Source organism: Corvus cornix, chromosome 6, assembly GCF_000738735.6.
Source record: "Corvus cornix cornix isolate S_Up_H32 chromosome 6, ASM73873v5, whole genome shotgun sequence".
In the NCBI taxonomy this organism is placed as follows: domain Eukaryota; kingdom Metazoa; phylum Chordata; class Aves; order Passeriformes; family Corvidae; genus Corvus; species Corvus cornix.
In genome coordinates, this window is record NC_046336.1 from 2,753,790 (window position 1) to 2,777,021 (window position 23,232).

The window sequence follows — 23,232 nt, forward strand, 5'->3', positions numbered from 1 at the left end:
GGAGCGCTGTGCTGTCCGTGTTATGGATGGGGAACAGCCTGGGAAGCGATTGTCTCTTCCTACAGCAAGTTTGGGGTTTACTCCGGAATTCTCAGAGGGCCCAGGTCCTCTCCCCTTCTTTAAGCGTCTGACAATGCACATTTTATGTGAGAGAACAAAGGAGATTCTCCTCTATGAAAACATTTAACAGCACTGAGGGGGGTGTGTGTCCCTGTGTGTTACTACAAACTCGTGTATTTGGTCTTTTTTAGTCTTTTTTTTTTTTCCATTGTAACTTGAAACTTCGTAAATATTTGCTTATCTCCAAAATTTATTGACAGCAACTTTCACTGGGACTTTGGCTCTGAACTTGCTAAGAGAAAAGACAGGGAGATTCTTGAGCACACTGAAATCCCAAAGGGGGAAAGGACAAGGTGTTGCATTTGATCAAGCACCTGGAATTTATCTTAATGAATTAACAGGAGTTGGCAGCTTTGCCTTTGTGTGGAATCTTGATTTCTCTTTGTCAGCACTTGTATTTACACCAAATCAGTGGGTTTGGGGTAAAGGCTGCAGAAATTCCCTGGCAGATGAGGAGAAATAGGTGCCCTGTGGTTGTTCCCTTTTCGTGGGGCAAGGGAGGGTTGGTTTGGGTGGGAGGACGGGCCCCTTCTCTGAGTGTGGAAGCCACTGTGGCTGGCCAGGCCCCTCCATGGTTTGGAAGTTCACTTGCAGTCAGGAAAATTTGAGGTGAGATGCTTCAAAGTGTTTGTCCCTACAATAATAAGAGGGCACACGGTGGGTGACTTGGCACTAGCACACAGATGAGTGAGCAGAATGGGAAGAGGGGGTGGAAATCCGGTTTCTTGTGGCTCAGAATTCCCTCAGAGCCCAGCTGAAGCTCTAAGGTTACACTCACACTGATGATTTAAGCTCTGTGTAAAATTTGTGTCGGCTGCTCATCTCTGTGGTGTTTTTAGGTGTCTTTATGGGGCTTTAGATGTCCAAGTTGGGCAGCTGTGGTGGTTGCTGGCCCTTGGATTTGCCTTCCTGTATCTTCCTGCTCCTCTTTTTTCCCTACCATGTCTGTAATTTGCTCTTTTCCAGCCCCAGCCAGTGTGCTCAGGGAGCATCCCCTCCCTTAATTCCACTTTTTCCTGTGGAAGCAGAGCACAGCTCTAGCCCTGCCAGAGCCTGTGCTGCTTTCTTGGTTGCAGAGGTGCTGAAAGTTCCAGCCGCGCGTTTCCACACCCGGCCACGCTCCCAGTGACAACAAGTGCTCCTGGCTGGGCTGGCACAGGTCTCACTGGGCATTCTGGAGCCCTGCAGGACATCCTAATTTTTACAGAAACACGTGCTTAGTGATTAAGACAAGTTGGAGTTATGACATGCCTTGAGAAGCGGGTTTGAAACGTAGCAATAATGTGGCTCTGCCTGAGTGACAGGTCTATTATTAAACAGAAATGGTCAGGTTGTGGGCTAGACAACTTAAAAGTAGCCTTGTTGTTTGCTTTCAGTGTGTTTTCTTTCCAGTTTTTGGGGTTTTACAGTTGCCCTTCTAGTTTTCAGTATTGCTCTGCTTAAATTTCTGCTTAAAGGACCTCATGGACAAAGAGGAAAACTGGCTGGGGTGCTGGCCTCAACCAGGCCCAGTTAGCTCTGCTGGCCTTGTGGAGTGGCAGATAAAGTAGGATAAGATCTGATGATACAGACTCAGGCAAATATCTTAAAATCTACACGTGTACAAGGTTTCTTGTGGTCAAGGCCTTCCTGTTTCTGCAGGGCAGACAAAGTGATGCTGTGGATAGGTAAAGTCCAAATTTGTGTGTGTGTAGACTCTTTAAAACTCTTTTAAATATGGTGTGTTAGCTGGGGAAACAGCAGGAAAATTACTCTTAGAATGATAGAATGGTTTGGGTTGGAAGGGACTTTAAAAACCATCTTGCTCCACCCCCTGCCATGGGCAGGGACACCTTCCACCACCCCACGTTGCTTCAAGCCCTGTCCAACCTGGCCTTGGACATTTCCAGGGATGGGGCAGCCACAGCTTCTCTGGGCATGAAAATCTGAAATTCCTAAAACTGCAACCCAAAATTCTTTACCTTCAATTAAAATCACTTTTCTCTCAGATTTTAATTTGCTACTGATTGCAGCTTCCCTGGGTCTAATGGAAATAAATTGCAGGAGAAGAAATCTTGCCTTTCCTCCTGCTCTAAACCTGATTTCTCCAGCACATTCTGTTTTAGAGCTCATTTATAAATCCTGTCTTCTCTCAAACTGCCCCAGCATTTGTGAGATATTTCTGGTGTGTGTACAATCACCTCGTTGTCTGATGATTATCCCTTTCAGATCCCCTGCAGATAGCCTGGCATGAGCTGTCACTGTCCTTGGGGCTCCAGAGATCCATGCCAAAATCCCCCAGCAGAGGCATTTTATTCCCACTCTTCAGCTGTGTTTGCATCCTTAACCTCCAGCTCCCTGGGGAGCTGACAGGTTCTTCACTGGTGTTTTCTTGGGTGTCTCATCACTTGCTCTGCTTGGGATTCTTGGCAAGGTCTCTATCTGGCCACAAAAGCATCCTTGAACTCATGATTGGCAGGCTGCGTTTTGGGTGGTTTTGCATCCTGCTGGCAGCCCCAGTGGGATTTCTCTGATGGCACGTGGGTGGCTGCAGCAGACCAGGGCTGTGTTTATCTGTTTATGCCACTGAAGATACCCATTCATCTGTTATTCCCACTGAGGTCCTCACTCAGATCATGAAATTCTGTTCTAAAAAGGCTCAACTCATGTAAAGGCTTATTTGGTCCTCCACCAGCCTTCCCCAGACCTCACATCTCCTCCTCCTGACGGATTTATCCCTACTGTTTCCAACAGATCTCACACTGCCAGGGCAAAATGGCCAAGGAGCGCAGCTGGGCTCTGCCTTATTGGTGTTCCTGAGCATCCTTTTGGGCTGTGGCAGAGCCAAGGGTGGGGCCTGAGCTGCCTTCTCAGAGTGACTGGGCTCTTGGGGTGGGTTTCTCCTCACTTTTGCTATGAGAGCTGCTATAATCCAGAAATTGACATTTTTAGGGTGTTTGGAAATGGGTCTGGAATAGTGCCTGGTTATACAGCCAGGCTCTGCCATGCCAGCAGGCTCTCCCCAGCGCTGTCCACACCATCCCATCCTGCTTAGGATGCCAGGCTGCTCATATTGCTGGGATTTTTTTATTTAACCCCCTTTTTCTGATGACTTTCCTTCCTCTACAACCTCTTATGTTTTACTGCACTTCATCCTGGATCTCGCTCTCCCTGTTGCCTGCACTCTGTACTTAAATTTCAAGCAGCTTCTCAAATTTCTCCCTGGACAAAAGCAGATCATCTGCACAATTTTGGAGTGCTACAGGCCTAAATCACACCTGCAGAGGCTTCTCTTAGGTCCTGCTGGGTCTCCAGGGCAGATCTATGACAAAGTAAATTAAAACCCCACAGTTTGAGGGTAGCAGTTGATTCTTGATAGGACAGTGCAGTCCAACAGGTCAATCCCTTTTTTTTTTCTGGTTAACACAAAGCAAAGTGCTTCAAATGTATTAAATTTTCATCTTTCTGATATCCCACTAAGAAAAAGGATTTTTTTTCTTAGTAGACCCCTGCTTCAGGATCTTGACCCTTCTCTTTTTAGGGTGCATGCAGGATTTTGAGACTAGGTTGGTATCAAGTGCCTTGATGAACTGCATCATCTAATCAGAAATTAATCTGCTAAATCCCTCCAGGTTGTTCCACTAATTTTTTACACCCCATGCAAATGAATTTGCTGCTTTCCATGACCTGGAGCTAGGATAAGAAATAGTTTGGAGGCAGGAAATTGTCCTTTCACAAGGTCAGCTTGCTAAAAGCAGTGATTAGAAGAACAAATTCATTCTTGTCCTAAATCTATGATGTAATAAGGCAAGAAGTGAAATGTGTCATGGCCTGTTAGCCATGCTGGATAATGCACATCAAGGCAGAAAAAGCTGGATGCAGAATTTGGCGCAAAATTATCTTTAACTCATTTATTTTGAGATATTTATTAAGAGGAATGGTGTCAGCCCCTGGAAATTTAGTTTAATAGTATCTATCATATGCATTAAGTGAAAAACCTTCTGACAGTGGTGCAAGTTTGCTGTGTTCTTGTTTCTTTTAAATGTGGTCTACTCCTGAAAGCAGCTGGAAGAGAAATAAACCTCGTGTGTGACTGCTTACCTCTGAAAGAATATATTAAGATACAAACTTCAACAAACCCAAGTATTTATGAGATTGTTTTGATATAGTTAGGCAAAAAAAAATTAAAAATTACAAAATCTAGACTTTATCATTTAATAAGGGGATCATGTGGGCCTGATCAGGCCTGGAGCTGAGCATGGCCAGTGTCTTTATTCAGCAGCGCTGTCGGAATGCAATGATGGTCTGTGCTGGAGATCCTCTGGTACTTCAACAGTTAGAAAATATGAGGAGGATAGTCCAGTCCAGATTATTTAAGTTTCTATTCCATTCCTTTTCTGCCACTGAGAGCACTGTGGTGACAGAGAGAGCTGAGAATAAAAGCACTACATCCCTCTGCAGCACATGGGGATGGGCACAGCACCTCATCCGTGCTCCTTTTTGAACTGGGGATCATAAAAGGATCTCCAGGTTAAAATCTGCTCTTGCATTTTGATGTGTGTTTTGAAGCATGAGGTGAGCATTCCAAAAGATTTAGGATTTATTTCTTCATCTCTTGCTTCCTAAGTGAGAAACAGGCACCCCTCTGAAGAGACACTTTGGGTAAACACCAAGGTGAAAGTATGGGATCGTTGCAGGAGAAATGCCAGAATGGTTTGGGTTGGAAGGGACCCTAAAGCCCATCCAGTGCCACCCCTGCCATGGGCAGGGACACCTCCCACTGTCCCAGGCTGCTCCAAGCCCCAATGTCCAGCCTGGCCTTGGGCACTGCCAGGGATCCAGGGGCAGCCCCAGCTGCTCTGGGCACCCTGTGCCAGGGCCTGCCCACCCTCACAGGAAGGAATTTCTTCCTAATAGCCAATCTAAGTCTCTCCTCTCATAGTTTAAATCTTCACACTTTAGAAAGAAGGAGCTATTCACTCTGCATGGTGTGTTTTCTTTGTTTCTATGCCTGACCCTCTTTTGGAATAAATTCTCTCCCCTCCATGGATCTGACTCATTTGTACAACCTGCTGCTCATGGCCGGTGCTGGCGTTTAAGATCCTTTTTGCAGTGCCAGAGGATGTACAGAGCAGATGAGCAAAGCTGTGCTTGTGACCTGGAGAGATATCCTGCCCTGAGGAATCCATAAAAATAAATGTTCTTTGCTCCTGTAGCTCATCTGTGGGAGGAATGTGTGAAAGGAGTTATGGAGTGACCCAGAGCTTATGGTGACACTTACTGCAAGGTCACACACATAAACCTGAGCAGGAGAGGTGGCTTCAAGAACATTAAGTAACTCCCAAGTTTTCTTTTCATTCATGTTTTAAAAACCAGAAGAGAGATGCAGTGACAGCTCGTGCTGGAACAGGTGCAGCTCATTTTCCTCTCCCTGTTGTTGTGTGGAGCAGGAATTCCCCACACAAACAGAAACTCCTGATGGATATAAACTCCCCAGCCCAGCAGCTCCTTTTCTAGGCTTGGGGAAGAACTACAAATCACATCCCATGCCTGCTCACCTAAATGAATGCTGCAAATCACCTCAGTTGCGTTTGCTGTGCTTCCCAGAGAAATCTGAAGGAATGATTTGGGTGCCTGTGACGAGCACAGCTCCCACTCCGTGGTGCTTTCCCCTGCTGGTTGTACACAGGAAGGAGCATCCCTCAGTTCAGCTGTGCTGAGGACTCCTTATCCTCGCTGAGGCAGGTTAGTAAATTACTGCAGAGAGGGATTGCACTGTACCTTTTGGAAGACCACGAGGAAATTGTATTTTGGAGAGTAATTTGAACTTCACTCAGTGAAAGTAGCCTTTCATGAGGCTTTGGAGGGGAGGAGTTGGAGGGGAGCACTGGACCTGGATTTTCACATAATTATGTGGACTCATTGCTGAAAAGTGAATATATATTTAGTAGCTTTTTCTCTGCCCTTGGAGCTCTGCGGATTCCTTGTGCTTGTAAAGCACAGGTTATTATTTCTCTGTCTCAGTAAGTGTTTTTGGTAGGAGCTGCTGGTGCAGAGGGGTGCGAGGCTGAGCTCATAATCAAAACAAGAATCCGTGGGACGCTTTGGGGAAGAAGCGGCAATTTAGGAACAGGCTGATGTGTCCCAGTAGAACCTATGATGAGCTGAGATGGGGCACACTTCACTGTGGCATCCTGGAAATACCTGTGGGAAAGGCACTGTGCAACCCTTGAGGATTTTCATCCATTATTAGCCATGTCCTGCTTGTTTTTACAGGAGGGAATGGCTGTGCCAATTGATATGGTGTGGATCAGGGCTTGGAAGAGAAGCAGCTGAAAACAGGGTTTGCAGCAGGAGGACAGAAGTTCTCCTAAGCTGTTGTGTCATGAACTTTCCAAAGCTCCTTTGGGTTGGAATCTTGCATTTCTGACTTGCCCTCTTCTGTGAACTCCAAGCCCTGAGCTGTTTCGTGGGGGGAACCTCTTGATCCACCCCCATGACCCACTGTGCTGAAATGCCCTTTGCTGCAGAGCTCCACTGCTTTATTTTTCCATATTTTGAAATGTTCTCTTCTAGGAAAAAAAAAAAAAAAAAAAAGACAACTCTGTCTTTGGACTGGTCCTGAATAGTAATTCCTCAGTCAAACATAACAGCATCCCAAATGAGGCTGGACAGCTGTTTCCTAAATAAATGCCTGTATATATTCTGTACACATAATAAAGCTGGGTTTGGGTTATTTGAAACGTTCTGCAGGCTCCCTGCCCCCTCCTGCAGTCAATGGCAAATGCTGTTCTCCCAACTCCACTTGTCACATTTTGTTCTCGGGAGCAGGGAGGATATTGGGATACACTGGCGTCTTCCCTTGACTGCATTTCAATATGGATTTTGTATAATGAGGGCCCAAATCCTTCTGCCATTACTTCTGCTTTAATCACACTGTGCTCTCCCCAGATTGCTTTAATCGCATTTGCATCAGCAGGAGTTGCTCTCTGTGATGAGCAATATTTCATCTGCAAACAGAGGAGACACAGCTCAGGCACTCGAGCAGGAAGGAGCCGCCTGGCCCGGATTTGTTGCAGCACAGCTCTCCAGCGAGGGATGGTGCAGCATCCCGATTGGAGAAATAGATTTTCAGGAATTAGAAGGAACAAAAGCTATTTTTACAGGTTTTTGGTTGGGTTTTTTTGTTGGTTTTTTTTTTTTTTGAGGACCTGTCAAGTGCGATGGCTCCCTTTTAATTTTCTAGTAAATGGCTTTTTGGCGTGCGTTATCTGCCGAGAAACGCCTGGTGCAGAGACATCATTTTGTACTTCAGCCATGACATTACTCTAGATGAGAACTGAAAAGTTATATAGATATTACACCAATATATAAACCATGTGTGTTAGGAAGACAAGTTCAGTTTTGAAATATTTGCCTTAGCTATGCTTTTCACTTTCAATCTGTGCCAAACATGTGCTTGAATGACTGATGGAGTCATATGGTTCCCTGAATAAAGCACTTTATTGTGCTCAGACTTGGAGCCTTCCAACAGTTGTATTACAGAAGCTTGAAGATTAAGATGATCCAACTGCTTAGGGGGTATGTTCCACAAGGAACATTTTAGTTTTTCTTTTTTTGCCCCTCCCTCCCCCCTTCTCTATTTTTTGTCTTTCTCTTTGTCATCAGTTTGTTCAGCTGCTGGGGCAGTGACACGGACCACAGAGAGTTTGGTGGAGGAGAGCAAAGAGTCACCTTCAAATTTCAGCTTTCCCTGCCATGTCCACATTAAAGCAGTGAACACATGACATATTCCAGGGAGTTTATGGGATTTCATGGGGGAGGGATGAGAGGGCTGTTCCCTGCCACTGATTGTTTCATCAGCAGAATCAGATTTAGGAAAGGAGGAACTGTGCACGAGCAAGTGATGACAGGAGGTAGATCTGAGAATTATAAACCCAAAATATTAAAAGCCATGTTTTTAATGCCATTCAGTTAACGGGGATCAGGGAATCTCAACCCTCCATTTCTCATCCGGGAGCTGCCTGGTGTGGATCAGTGGCGATGCTGCAGAGCCTCATCTTTACAGACCCAACAAGTTAGAGACAAGATCTTTTTCCATTAGAAGCCAAAAGAACAGAAAATTAAATTCAGAAATGCGTGAAGTCATCTTGCTGCTGCCTCTCCTTGGGCTCATCAAGGACCAATGCTGACTTTTCATGTTTGAAAACTTTTTGTACCCAAGTAGTAATTTTGCAGTGTGAAAAAAGGACAAGATCCAAGCTCAATAGGATGCATGGAATTAGTTGCTTTCCAAGGGTTACTTGTGCTTAAATGCCTGAGGTCTTGGGTTTGGGAATTTGGGAGAAGGGAGAAAACAAGCAAAACTTTGTATTTAGTTTTACCTTTTTTTTAATTACATTTTCCAAGCAGGCCATGAAAGGACTAATTTTCCTGGGTTTTGTAGAAAGAATTGCTGTACTTCTTAGAGGAGCAAAGGTTAGCTGGGAAAATAATTCATGATTTTGAACTAATGAAAACTTTACTGCAAGAGATAAGAGTTTTACTTATGCACAGGCAAATCTTGCCCAGGCTTTTGTGCTTATAAATAAAGGAGGGCAGAGTCTGGTGCTGTGCTGCCTTTTGTGAAGCTGTGGAAGTGCTGAAAGTGGGATAATGGGAAGCACCTTATCAGTGTGGTGATTTTTGTCCTTTCTTTTGAGAGGGTGTCTGTGTCCTCAGCTGGTGGTTGATGTGAAGTTTAAGCTGTTGCTTCTTTGACCCCATGCAAGTCACAGGGTTTGCTTTGTTTAACCATTATGCACTGGAAATCTTGTACTTGTTTATTTTGCAGCATTTTCACATTTAGTATCAGATATAATTATATTTTGCATTTTTTTTAATATTAGTGCCCAGGGAGGTTGTGGATTCCCATCCCTGGCAGTGTCCAAGGCCAGGTTGGACAGGGCTTGGAGCAGCCTGGGACAGTGGAAGGTGTCCCTGCTCGTGGCAGGGATGGAATGGGATGAGCTAATTTATGGTCCTTTCCCACCCAAACCCTTCTGGGATTTTATTAAGTACCCATTTGTTTCTCCTGTCTCAGGCAGAACAGGCACCATTGTAGAAGGTGGTTTCAGCAAGATCTGTGCCTGGATAATGTTTAACTTGGGTAATGTTTTGGCTTTTCCTCTAAGATGGGGTGAAATAGAGGACTGGAATCACACATCCCCGGGCCTCGGCCACGTAGTTGGATAGTTGACACTTTTTTTTTGGCATTATATAATCTGATCCCTAATGTTGACAATTTCCTTTAAAGCAAGCTGATTTTTCTTTTTTTTTTTTTTTTTTTCCTTGATGGACAAGAGTTGGATGAGATCCTCTCTCCAATTCTATATTGGAATCCTGTCTCACTTTATGTATAGGCACTTCATAGTCCTGCCATCCATAAAGATATCAGCTCTGGCAAGATAAATACCAAGAGTCACAGAAAGCTTAAGGGACCATCATGGGTCCTGTCATCTTTGGTTTTCTAGATTATGTAAAATAATTCTTTTAGCTCCCTTCTTGTAATTCAGTCTTTCCACTTCCCTGCTCTCCCTGGCAGCCTTTCCAATCCACCAGCTCCAAGCTCAATTCATCTTTTGTGAGTGCAGGCGAGGAGAAATGCCCCCAGCATTCCAGATGTGCTTCTCTCACCAGCTCTCAGGAGTAACTTGGATCTCTGATATTCCCTGGAAATACCTCTTTTGATGCAGCATTATCAACGTTATCCTGACCACCATGTGTGGGTCATCCTGGTGTCTCCTGCTTTGAAGAGGAATGGTTAGAGCAGAAATCTTACTGGTCCCTAAGGGTACAGCCCTCCTGGGTTTCAGCCCCTTGCTCTGGGTTGCAAATTATTGGGTTCTTTGTAATATTCCTGTCCTTCTCTGTGCAGTTGTATCCTAACTCTGAGCACTGGATTTCAGGAGGACACTTGAGGAAAGGTTGCTGATAAAAATACAGACTGATCCTGACACATTTTCTTACTGATGCTTAGTAAAACCCTTCCCTTGCCTCGCTGTGGGCAGCTTCCAATTCTTACCTTGTTCCACCCCTTCTTAAAGTTCCTAAGTTCACCTCCATCTTGAAGGACAAGACTTGGTCCTCTCCTCTCAGTGTGTGAGCATGGGAATTTTGGATGAAAAAGTTCTATTTTGAGTTTGGAGGTGACAGAGGAATCATCCCAAATGAGAGAAAAGCCCCTGATGGGGGGATAAAGCTCTTTTCCATCTGATGGGCCCCCAGCCAGCAGTGGATGCTCTGGGGGTACCTCAGGAACTGGCCCCAAACCTGTTGCCAATGGCTGAGTGAGTGCTGGATGCAGCCAGGTGTAAATCCCTTCCTCCATAGCCAGGAATGACCCATCCACGTCATGGATGCCACAAACTGTGCACTACACTGAGGAAGCTGAAGAAAATGAGGAGGGAAATGGATAAAGGATGTCCTTCCTGACTTCCAGGGCATTGCCTGGGGCACAGAGCACTGCCCTTGCTGATTTCAGTTTGCAGAAAGATTACTCTGTTCCACTATTCTTTTCAATCCAAAGATTAATCCAGTATTTTGGGTGTTTTGTTGCAGAGGAAAATGAGGACAGGCTGTGAGTTAGAGTTTTGAGTCTGTTTGCAGTAGGAACGGTAACACAAAGATAATTTAATTTAATTTAATGTAGCCTTTTTTATTCCCTCACTTCTGTATCTTTCATAGCTCAGCAGTAAGTGCAGGGGGTGACATGAGGGGTGTTTGGGGACAGTGCGGTTGGGGGCAGAGCTGCAGTCTGGGATGGAAATGGACATCCCACAGCATCACCATGTCCAGGGTCATTGACCCCAGTTGGGCTTTCATGGGGTTCTGGGGCTGTGAAAGTCCTTGAGCACCTCATCACTGATGGAATGCTGGAGCCTCTCTCCTATGAGGACAGGCTGGGAGAGCTGGGGCTGTTCATCCTGGAGAAGAGAAGGCTCCAGGGAGAGCTCAGAGCCCCTTGCAGGGCCTAAAGGGGCTCCAGGAGAGCTGGAGAGGGACTGGGGACAAGGGATGGAGGGACAGGATGAGGGAGAATGGCTTTAAGCTAAAGGAGGGGAGATTTAGATGGGATATTGGGAAAGAATTCTTGGCTATGAGGGTGCTGAGACCCTGGGACAGAAGTTGCCCAGAGAAGCTGTGGCTGCCCCTGGATCTGAGGCCAGGCTGGACGCTGGGGCTTGGAGCAGCCTGGGACAGTGGAAGGTGTCCCTGCCATGGTGGCACTGGATGGGCTTTGAGGTCCTTCCACCCAAACCATTCTGGGATTCTCTGAACCAGGTTATTCTGTGTAACCACGTTACCGTGTGGGACAAGAAGGGCCCACCCACGATGGGAAGGAAGCTCAGCATCAGAGCTGACTTTTCTGTAAATCTGTGTGGGAGAGATGGATGTTGTTTATAAACCAGCCCAGGTCTGACTCCTGTCCTGCTCCATGCTAGGGGGAACACAACCAGCACTGGCAGAGGGTTGGGGTGTGCATTTAGTGGGACTTACTCCATTTTCCTTCCACTTCATCCCATTTTATCCAGAGCTACTCAGCATTGGGAGCATTCACCTCTTTGTTTATCACGAGGACAAATGAATTGCCCTGCCTCACTAAAAGCTTATTAATTTAAAGTAAATGCAAATCCGGCGTGTGTCTGGGCTTCTTCAGGAGGCAGCAGCCACTAAGCAAAGATGTCACATCACATGCTTGGAGTTTATTTTGCACAGAGCTTGGAGGAACTGAAACACAAAGCAAAAAGATGAAAACCATTCTCAACTTCCTTGCCGACAAGCCCTTGTATGACACTGTGCAAAGCAGAAAAGTTGTAGAAGTACGTGGCAGATGAAAAATATTTAAGCCACACAAAAGTCACTGACAGGTAACATCTACTCATCTCACTATTTGTACAGAGACGCTTTTATATTACTGGGGGGAAAAAAAAGAATAAAGGGCGCTGCATCAGCTTGTGGGCTGCTTGTGGATCAAAAGCATTACCTTCAGTGCAGGCTGAAAATAGAAAACAGATAGACACAACTGTGAAGGTTTTCATGGGAAAACGTGGGAGACGAGCTTGCGTCAGGAAGAGCTGGACAGAATTTCACTGAAATGGAAAATAAGTAGGTGAGTAAGTAGGTGTATGTGACACAAAAGATAGGAAACCTGGCTCTAATATAACTTTCTGGTATTGCATATGGCCTGATTTTCTTCTCCTCTCATGACACATTACTGAAATTTTGATTCTCTGATTTCAATTATTACACCATTTATATTGCTGTAGTACCAAGAGTCCCTGTAGAGAAGAGGCCTCATTATTAATGTAACACAAACAACTTTAATGGTTCAGCTTCAAAGAAATCCTCCTGAAAATGGGGAAAGGAGAGGAAGAGTGGCAGAGAGGAAATACCAGCACGTCTGTGTGCATGAGGAACTGCAGCTCTGGGAGCTCAGGGATGTGTTTGGGGTGATGGAAACCCTTCCTTAGCGCAGATGTTCGGGCCCGTCCCACTGTCCTCCTCTCCTGGATGCTCTTTGGGAGGGCTGGGTCTGTGCTCAGAGATGGCTGTCCCAAAACCAACAGAAGAAAGCTGGGGATGTGTTTTGTTCAGATGTTGTGCAAGGGACTGGGTGAAGTATCCCTCACTGGGATAAATTCCTTGGTGATTCCAGCTGAGGTGAGGGCTGTGTGGGCCGAAAGCTCTCCAAGGTTGCCAGGAACTGTCTCACCTTTGTACCCACCTGGTTTAATCCCATTTTTTTCAAAGTTTCCTGCGCTATTCCCGCTTTTTTTTTTTTTGCCTGACTCTCGCCTTACAATTTTTGTGGGTTTTTTCCCTCCTCATTTAGGATCTTCCTCCCCCCTTATCTGTGTCCTGTTGCTCTGTGGCCTTTCAGATCTTTCCCATTGGGATGGATAACTGCGGGTTGCCTTTCCTTAGCTGTGATCCCTTATTTTCTGCCCCATGTTCTTCAAAGCTTTGCAGTCAGGCTGCAGAAACCTATTTAAAGGATTTACCTATTGATCTTCCCCATACTTTATTTTCATTTAAAGACTGGGCTAGAGTTTATTTATCAGCTATATAGATTTCTTTATTTTGCAGTCTTTCAGTCCATAAATAGAATGAAATTTTGTGAGAAAAACATTATTTGATACACAAAAGACACCGTGCTGTGCTTATATCACACTGAGGGCGGCTGGGAGTTAAGCAAGTGCACAGAGCATGTGCCCAAATTCTCTCCAGAATGAGGCCCAAAATTGGGCTGTGGTGCTTCCTCTGCCTTCTGCAGGAAGCTGTGATTTTTATCACACCCAATAATTTAAATAAAAACATTCAGATAAGCAGCCAAGTATCTGGCTCAAGGAAAGCAACTAGACAGAAATCGATCTCGTGTTTTATAAATGCCGTGGCTTCAGAAGAGTTTGCAAACTCTGAAGCTTGTCTGCTTTGTTTCCCCCCAAATAAATTATCTTTTCCAATAAAGATATAACTGCTGCCTATAAACCTGTCTTGATGTCTGTCTCCAAACTATCAACACTTGTGCACAACGAGCGTTTTCAGCAGATAAATAAGCACGTGTGGAAGATTAAATTTGCTCATTGTAGCCTTACTTTGTTATGCACCACGAGCATCACTTCATTGGGATGGAAGAGGAGTGGCAAAATTGCACCATACTTTGTGTGGATTTTCTTCCCTTTTCCCATTGTATTTTTATAGCTGGTGCACTTCCAGCCCAGGCTGTCTGTTCAGGGAATAACACATCTGTGCACAAATGCTGATCCCTCCCTTTTTTCCTCTGTTTTGGGTAATGCTGTGAAGTTCATGCTTTGCAGAATTATCAGGAAAGGCACGTGGAGGAGTATCAGGGAGACTTTGATGTTCCCTGATATCGCCATGGCAGCTCCATGGTGTCAGACTACGTGGAAGCCATGCAGACAATGCATCCACGGGAGGATAAGGATCCTCCAAGGCATTCTGAAAGCTTAGATCTCATGACACTTTCAGAATGCAAATCCTACAGAATAATAGAAGGGCCTGAGTCATTTAATTTGTGTGATTGAGATTGCTCTAGTGAGCCAAGGAGAAAGGGAGAGCCGGGCTGGAGCCAAACTTTTCTCATTTTGCTGAGATATGCTTCATAAATTCCTGTCCTGAGCAGGGAGCTTCCTGCCTGATAATGAGAATAAAGGGTTGGATGTTCTGTCTAGACCCTCCCAGGCTGATGAGATGGTGTCTCATGTGCCTCCCCAGGGGAGAACCAAATCATGGGCCAGGTTTGGATCATCTCTTCTAAGGACTGACACCATGTCCTCCCAGCCCTCTGTCACCTGGGCTGCATTACAGGGGTGTAAGAACTCTGTATAACAAACAACTTTCTTCTCTCCAATATATTTCATCTTTTTCTCTTGTGAGGGGTTTTTTTTGGTGTGTTTTAGACAAGGTGTCATCTTTTTAAAAGAATGTTGGAAAATACCAGACTTCTCTTCTGCTCACGTTGGCTTAACCATAATGACAGCACAGATGTTTTTAAAGTTAATTCTAACAGTGAATAAATGGGGGTAATTCTGCTCAGAATGTAACTCTTGATCCTCAGAGAGCATTAGGTGAGCACAGAGAGTGTGGCAAACCCCACCAGTGTTTTGGCTGTCCTGTGGCACATGGAGGCCATCCCTATCTTCTCTTTGATTTATTCTCAATTGTTTCTCCAGCTCTTGTCCTGTGATATTGGTTTCAGGGCTCTGCCTTGACAGACACAATGCCATTAATATGTTCAGGGAGAGGAAAAATGCTTGATAAATGCTGCATGCAAACAGCTTTTTGACCTGGTGGTATGAATTGAAGTCATCTGCCTGTGTAGGAGTAGACTGTTACCTCAGTGAGGGTTTGTATTCTCTTCCAGGCCTTTTTTTTTTCCGCAGGAATGAGAATGTGCATCCTCCGTGGTGATATCCTTGCATCCTGATATCTCTTAATGTGCAGTCTTTGTCTTCTGCTGCTGCCATCTAATCCCCCTCCAACCTTCCTCCCTGAGCCCCAGCCCTCTCTGAAATTTGTGTAGGTTTGGACACTGACATTAGCAGCCCACAGTGGTTTAATGTTTAATCCTTTTCCTGAGTTATTTCCTTTTCAAATATGCTGCCAAGTCCCTTAAATAACAAGGGTCACCTTGTCAGATGCTCTTCCCAGCTAACCTGAAATGCTTCTCCCTGTCCTTAGGTGAGAATGTGGAGTCCCTGAGGCTGCAGATGTCAAAGGACCAGTCCAAAGATTATGAGATAACAATTCCCTTCCTTTTGAATGGAGAACAGTGGAGACCAGTAAATGGCATTTATTCAAAGGTTAGTCCTCATTTTTCCTACTCTTTTATTCTGAGGTGTGTAACAATTTAAAGGCTGTAGGGAGAATTCAATGCACTTTCCTCCTATGGGTTATAGGAGTGTTTTTATGTTGTTGTTGCCAGATACTTAAAATTGTTGCTTATTTAATTTAAGAAATGGATAAGGTCTTTGGTTGAAATGAATACCTTTTTCCTGCAGAGGTGCATTCTTCTTTCTGATGGCGGAAATGAAAGTTTAAAGTGAAATAATAATAATTTCATTGCTTGAGATTCTATCATGCAACAGCAAAAAACAACTGAGGGAGGGGCAAGCACAACAAAGGTTTGTTTGAGTAAATACAGTCGGACAGCAAGAACTTTAAGGACCAGTGGAAATAATATTGCTGTGCTGGCTGCAGCCTGAGGCATTATCTGGACTTAATTATCCCATGGGAGACCCCCAAATTCCATCTCCTGTGCTGGATTGGGAATGAGGGGTGATTCTCCCTTCACACTCTGCTTTTCCCTTTGCCTAACAAGGGAAGAATCTGCCACTGGCTCTGAGTAAGCAGAGATTGTTTCCCCCTCTTGACAGGCCCTGATAAGCTTTCCTCCTTTTTTCCCCTCAGACATTTGTGAACACTATAGGAAGCTGCTTTTAGGAGAAAAGGCTGGTTTTTGTCTCCTTCTTGAAGTGTGGAGACAGCTTGTTGTTTATTATCACCAAAGATACCGTGGCAGTCTCTTACCCAACCTTTTAACTCAGGTCCAGTTTGATTCCACCTCACTTTTTATATTGTTCTTTGGATTATGTGAATGAGGAGGGAAAAAAGTAAAGTTTCTAAATAGTTTAAAAAAAAAGAGGGGGGGAGGAGGATAAAACCCAAGCAAAAACCACTGCACAAAAACAATGCAAAAAAGCCCAGAGAGCCAATTAGAAACAGCTTTCCTTGCTGGATTGGGAAAGTGTTTCGTGGAGAAATCCTGCTTGACTACTGCCACTGCTTGCAGGACATGGCTTTGGATCACATTGCTGATTGACACAAGTAGGTGTGAAAAGATATTTCAAAACAAGGGCTCTGACTTTCAAAATAAGCTTGTCTGGATTAAAATTTTTCTTGCTTTTCCTTTGTCCCTTTCCTAAATAGGAAAGAAGGGCCAGTCCCAGTTCTGAATCTGTGTGGTGATGAAAGGGATATCAGAGTGGGTGTAGAATGGCTTATCTTGGAGAGATAACACAGATGGCTTGGTCCTAGATGTATGTGCAACTCTATTTTTAGATCATTTAATTAGAAACAGGCATTCTCCATATAGAGAGAGGCCTTTTAGCTACTCACTGGAACTCTCTGAGAGAGTTACAACCGAGTATCTTTCTGTGAGTAATGATAATGTGATTTATATCGTTAATTTGTTTCCCAGAATTACTTTCAGTTTAAGATGAACCCTAGAAAAGATTTGTGGCTTGGTAGAAAGATCCACGTGCTGTATCAGCACTTCCCCCCCCTCCTTTGGATACTACTTCTCCATCGAAATTTATAAATTAAATAGACAGAAGTGCACATCAGGCTGTGGGAAGAACAACGGCTTCGCTGCTAGAGGAGAAGAGTAATGAATAGCTTGTCACATAAATATTGATCAAAAGCACAAAAGTTAAATACTGCTGTGTTTGATGGCTAAATAGGATCTATTGTTCTTCAACTCGTTTCAAAGTGTTCCTCTGTTTTATTTTAATCGTATATGAAGTTAAAAAAAAGTACGTACTTGTAACAGGGGAATGGTATTGCAATAGAATAGATGGTAAAATAAATAATGGAGTGGCTATAAAAATGCCAAGGGATTAAAGTTATTTGCGTACAGATAATTGCCTGGCAATGATGGCCCCGTTCCCCAATCCTTTAACTGTAAATACTCCTGCCTAACAATTAGTCCCTGGGAAAGCACACTCATCACTTAGTGCAGCTTTCTCTCCCATCTTGGAGATAAAACTGTCCCTTTATTTACCCCACTGCAGTGTCTGTTGGAATCTCTCACTTGGAATCTGTCAGGAATGATTATTAAGCTAATGACTTTCTCATTGAGGGCCGACTATGCCGTACACTGTGCAGAGCAGGAGCAAAATATCTGAGATAATTCACGCTGTCTGATGGCACAAACACACAGAACTGCTCAGCAGCAGCGAGAAAATTCCATTTACTGAGGAAAAAATAAGAAAGATTGCTTAGCTCTAACCAGATTCTACTTGAAAACACTTGGGATGTGCTTTTTCAAGGACAGCTCATGATTTAGGTGCTTCCAAGGAAAGTTCAAGTTAATCGGAGGCAGACCCCAATTTTAAATTTAGACCTGTAATTAAATTATACTTAAAGAATTTGAGGTTCCCTAAGTGCAAGTTAACTGGTTTGTGTCTGGAGAGAACCAATCATTTACTGGGCAGATCAGTTTTTCTCTTCCCCTTCTCCAACTCCAGCTCTAGAAGACCAAGACCAGGATTTCCCGGTGGCGTCATTTCAGAAATGTTGCTGCTTTTTTCCTGTTTAAAAGATGCCTGTGCTGATGCCAACACTTTTTATAGAATCATGGAATCCTTTAGGCTGGAAAATACCCCCAAGGTCATTGAGTCCAACCTCTGGACACCACCATATCAATTAAATCACAGCACCCAGTGCCACGTCCAGTCATTTCTTGAACACTTCCAGGGATGGTGACTCTAACACTGCCCTGGGGAAGCCTGATCCAATTCTTACCCACTCAGTGAAGAAATTTTTCCTGATAGCCAACCTGAGCCCAGCTTGGGGCTTTTTCCTCTTGTCCTATCAGCATCCTGGTTAGGGAAGAACATATAAAAAATAAAATATGGATACTTAAGAGAAGCTACTATGGAAATACCTGAATGTTTTTACAACTGTGTGATGCTGTTCCTTTAGTTGGGGTTGTTAACATCTCTCCTGGCATCTTTTTTTTTTCGATTCAGAAACTGTATCATTTTCAGTGAGAATATTTTACTGGTACCTAGTTAAATTCTTTTATTAACTGGATATAATATTCAGCTGCTCATCCTGAGCAGGCTGCTGAAATTAGTGGCTGCTATTTTGAGTGTCCAGTTGTTGCTGCTCAGGGCTGCTGAGGAGAAAATGCTGCATTTGTGGTCGTGTGGCAGCGGGATCAGGCCCGCAAAGGGTTGTGCAACATCACCCTGTGCTTCAAACAATAGCTGCCCATATTCCCTGCAGATGTGATTTCCTCCTTCCCTGAAATTTTGTGTGCATTACAGCATGTGTTGATAGGTCATTATACATTAGAGCTCCAGTTGTCCTTCCACTTCTCTTTTTTCATTTGCTCAGCACTTTGCTTTCTGTGTTGATTTCCACCCCCCACCTCAGTGCTTGGTTTAAACACACGAGGGTTGGGCTCTATTTTTCTTAAATATTTCTAAGGTTTGAAGGAAATTGTTTCATTTTATATTAAAGTGCAGCACAAAGCCTCTTCCCCCCCCCCCCCCCCCCATATTTCCAGCTGAATATTTTTCTTCCCAACTTGGCTCGAGATTCGCAAATCAAGCCAAGTTTGATGAGAGTTTGGGTAAGTGATGTTTTAGTACACAGAACACTTTAGGGAAGATTTTTAGAAGACCATCTGTTTGGCTTCAGCTTTTATCCTCACACCCTGTTAGGGCCACAGAGGGCTTGGTGTGTGCCAGATCCCTGCAGCACAGGAGCTCTGGGTCAGGTAATATCAGTGGTGTTATTCCAGAGCCCGGAGCACATCCCTTGTCGTGGAGAGACAAGAGCCAGGCAGGAAATGTTTCACATGGGCATTAAGGGGTTTTTGGCTCCATTTCTACGCTTGAAAGGTCATCACAGTGGGGAAATGCTGCCTGGCAGGGCAGGCATGGAAAAGCTGGAATGCAGGGGGCGATCCCAGTGTGGCATCACCCTGTTCCCAGAGGGACACACTGATTAGTGGAGCTGGCTTTGTACCCAGAGTTGGGTCCAGATTGTAAAATGCATGAAGTTCCTGAGAAATGGGAAGTATTTTGTGAGGATTTGATGAGATCAGTTATGCAGGTAAGCACAGAGAGCTCAGGGTGAGGCACCAGTCACTCAGGTGTGTGGTTTTCTCCAGTCTTGGCTGTGCAGGACCTGTAATGCCATTGCTGGCACCTGTAAGGACTCAAAGATAACCAGGACCAAGTGCTTTGAAAGATGTAATCCTCTCGATTTTCTAATAGCCCATGAGCAAGTTAGGTGCAGCTTTCCTTAGTGGGGGATATTTTACATGTTTTGATACTTATGGATCTTCTTTATTTTCTGATCTCTTTATCTGCCCCAGTGCAATATTAACCTGTGTGTGCTCCTGTCAGGATACAGCTGCCATTCATAAAAATAAATGGGAAAGCAGCTGAACCGGGGCAAGTATTTGAGGGCCTGCAATCTGGAGCTGAGTGTGGTTCCTCAAAAACCATATGAGAAGCTAGAAACCCTGAAATGCTTGAACTTGATTTAAGTTTGCAAGTTGCCAGCCCAGGTTGCTTCGGAACAATGCAGTGAATCTGATTTTTGATGTTAAATCTGGGAGGTGTGTGAATCAATGAGCAAATGTTACTGTGTGACTTGTTTTAAATAATTAAGTGAATTAGCTGCACACAATCTGCCTGTCACTGGGTTAGACCCTTAATCCACCTGGATCACTGTGAGCCTCATAGGACCCTTTTAAAATACTGTCACTGACCCCAATATATAAAAATAGGTTGGAAAATCCACCTCTCCCCCACCTTTCAGACAATGAGACCTCTTGTTCTGTGGCTTCCCACACCCCAAGAGATTGGGGTTGTGTTGGAGTTCGAGACAAGCAGAGGAAAAGAAAGGTGCCCACGGTGGGCAGAGAGCATGGCAAGACCTGCAGGATATTTCTACTCCAACACCAGTGACTTCTAAATCAAAATAAATCAGAAATTCTTCTCCCTGTTGGGGAGAGGGCAACAGATTCAGGGAACAGTAACACTGCTTTGCCAAGCTGAAGTTTCCAAGGCCAGGTTCTGAGTTCGTGTGAATCCGTTTCCTTCCTTTGCCTGGGCTGGAATAAATCAGGGTTGCAAATTGAAATCTTAAAGAAGGGTTTTAAAAAAAGGGAGAAAGAAAGATGAGAAGGCAGAGTTCCTTTTCTTGTAGCAACACTCTTTTTTTCTTTCCTGGTGTTATGTTATGCTTTGAATATAAACTCCAGCAATGAAATGCGAAGATAAAGATGAAAGCCAGCTATAAAATATATATTTAGACCATATTTCTTCTGGTTTTTAAGTGTACACTTGTCACAGCTCTAAGATTGTGCATGTGAAGTGGCAGAGGATTACCATTTCCTGCTGCTCAGCATGCATTGCATCTCCCTTTGCTCCTGAAGAAGCAGCTTTTGCATCCCTGCCTGCCCCATTGCTAAGTATTGTGCCATGGATTGTGTTGAGGAGCAACCATCAGAATCTTGATTATTGGTGTGGAATTCTGGGCACTGATTACATGAATCTCAGCGTGAAATTCTCTGCTATCTATAAAAGTATCATCAGCTCTGACAGTTGTTGGTTATCCTTATGATTCTCCAGATTTATCACATCTATTGGCTGTTACACTGATGCTTTTCACCTTTTTGCATTTTTTTTTTCATGCCTTCACTGTAAGGCCCTAACTAAAAACCTACTGACATAGGGATTTTTTTTGTTTTTTTGCCACTGAGACAAAATACCATTGTCAGGAAAAGGAGATAACTTTAAATTCGTTAAAAAGCCGCTGTAATAGTGCTGGAGATCCAAGAACACTTTGGGAGCTGCCAAGCAGGAGTGGGCCTTACCCGTTTGATCCTGTCTTTGTTCTCGCATCACTGCAAACTGGCAGAAGGGGAAAAGGCAGTCATAGCCAGTGTCTTATCCAGAGTTTTGGTCTCCACACCAGTTTCAGTTTTATTAGGAACTTATTGGAGCATCAGTAGAAAGGCCCCAGTATAACCAGATCATCAGACTGACAGAGTTCTGGAATGGTTTGGGCTGGAAAGGACCTTAAAGCTCATTCCATTCCAGCCCCTGCCATGGGCAGGGACACCTCCCACTGTCCCAGGCTACTCCAAGCCCCAGCGTCCAGCCTGGCCTTGGGCACTGCCAGGGATCCAGGGGCAGCCCCAGCTGCTCTGGGCACCCTGTGCCAGGGCCTCCCCACCCTCCCAGGCAAGGTCTCTGTGCTGGTCCCATTTCCCCTCTTTGCTGCCCCTCCTGCGTGACTCACACAGGGTTTGATGCACAGCTGAGGGGCTCACTATGTCAGATAATTAATTTAGAGCTCAGTGTTTTCAAGAGCAAACCCATTCAAGTTTATTTCATAACTGGCATAGCCTTCGTGCAAGTGATAATTGTTTATATTCCCCTCAACTGAGCCTCCTGCTGTTCCTTTTCATTTGAAATAATTACCAAAGTTTAGACTTCCAGACAATTGTATTAAGGGGAATCATACAGTGCTGCTTAAACAAGGCTTTGAAGGCTGAGAGGACAGCTTTCATTGCTCTTTTACATGGTTGTTTTACATATCTTGAGAGGGAGAGGCATAACCAGAATTTATAGAGCTCTCCATATTTTTTATGACTCATGAGCATCGACTATAAGAGGCAGAGCTGTGCTCTCTGCATCGGCTGTGTCATCAGCTGGGAATGCAGCTTGGCACAGGCAGAGGAACAGCACTAATCCTCCACAACCTTCCCTGGGAGATCCTCTCCTTGAGCCTTTAATTAATAACCTGGAAGTCATTAATTTAATAGCCTGGTAAACAATCTGATATTTCTCTTGCTTTTCCTTATAACCATACTCCTGCCTTGTAGGGCCACTCTGAGGAGTAATTAGTGCAAATATGCTCTATTAGTTAATAACTCTTCTGTGTTTGTTTAATTTGGAAGCAGCAGAAGTTTTGCATGGACACAACCAGGGAAGGGAGCGTGGCACCTCCTCTGGCAGCCAGGGGAATTCCTGTGTCCCAGTGAGCCAAAGCAGCTCAAAGCCACCCCTCTCACCTTACCTCATCCAAGAGGAGGAAAACATGTTCCCTTCCTCCCATCCAAGCTCGTTTAACCAATTGATGAATCTGATAATTGAATTCATGATATTTTTTAGAAACGTTGGTAGGTGTATCCTGGTTCCCGGGGCTTGCTGGAGCTCACACAGCAGCTCCGGGGCTGAGAAATTCCTGGAGCTGGGACCACCAATAAAAACTTTGTGTTGGTGATTGAGTGGGGAAAATTCTTTTCTCTGTCTGCACTGAATCAGTGCCCTGGTTCCAGCTAGATACACGAGGATTCATTTCCTGCCTGAGTCGCTTGGGCATACTGGGAAGTGTTAAGCAACTGGGATTCATCCCAGAAAAGAGACCATTTCATTTTTAGCTTAAGTGATACAGTTTGTAAAGCTTTGTGTGAGAGTTTCTGCTCAGGTATTATGGGAAGTGAGGGGTGTTTCAATGAACAGAAAATGGAGAGCCTTGTAGGAACAATCCACCAGACACCTCCTGCTCTCCATGGGGTTTTGTAGCCTTCAAGAGGGTGAAATTCCCGTTCATGAGCTCGTATCACGCTGAGCTGCTGGAGGAATTCTGTCATACTTGGCCAGGGGAGATCACCAGTGATATAATGGTGCTGAGCTCTGCCTCCCAGTAGCAGCCCTCGTGTGGAGGGGCTCTGCAGAGGGTTTGGTTGTGACCCACCAGCTATGAGGTAGTGTCTCAGATCTGAGCTCCAGCAATCCTCCAGGAGCTGATGGGGCTCAA

At 44.6% G+C, this 23,232-nt stretch overlaps 1 protein-coding gene across 1 annotated transcript in view; it reads left to right on the plus strand.

Moving 5' to 3' along the window:
* Window positions 1-23,232, plus strand: part of ADAM12 (ADAM metallopeptidase domain 12) — a 171,186-nt gene that overhangs the window by 941 nt on the left and 147,013 nt on the right. Inside the window, 1 exon segment of the mRNA XM_019291242.3 lies at window positions 15,343-15,464. Coding sequence (XP_019146787.3) covers window positions 15,343-15,464 — 122 coding nt within the window.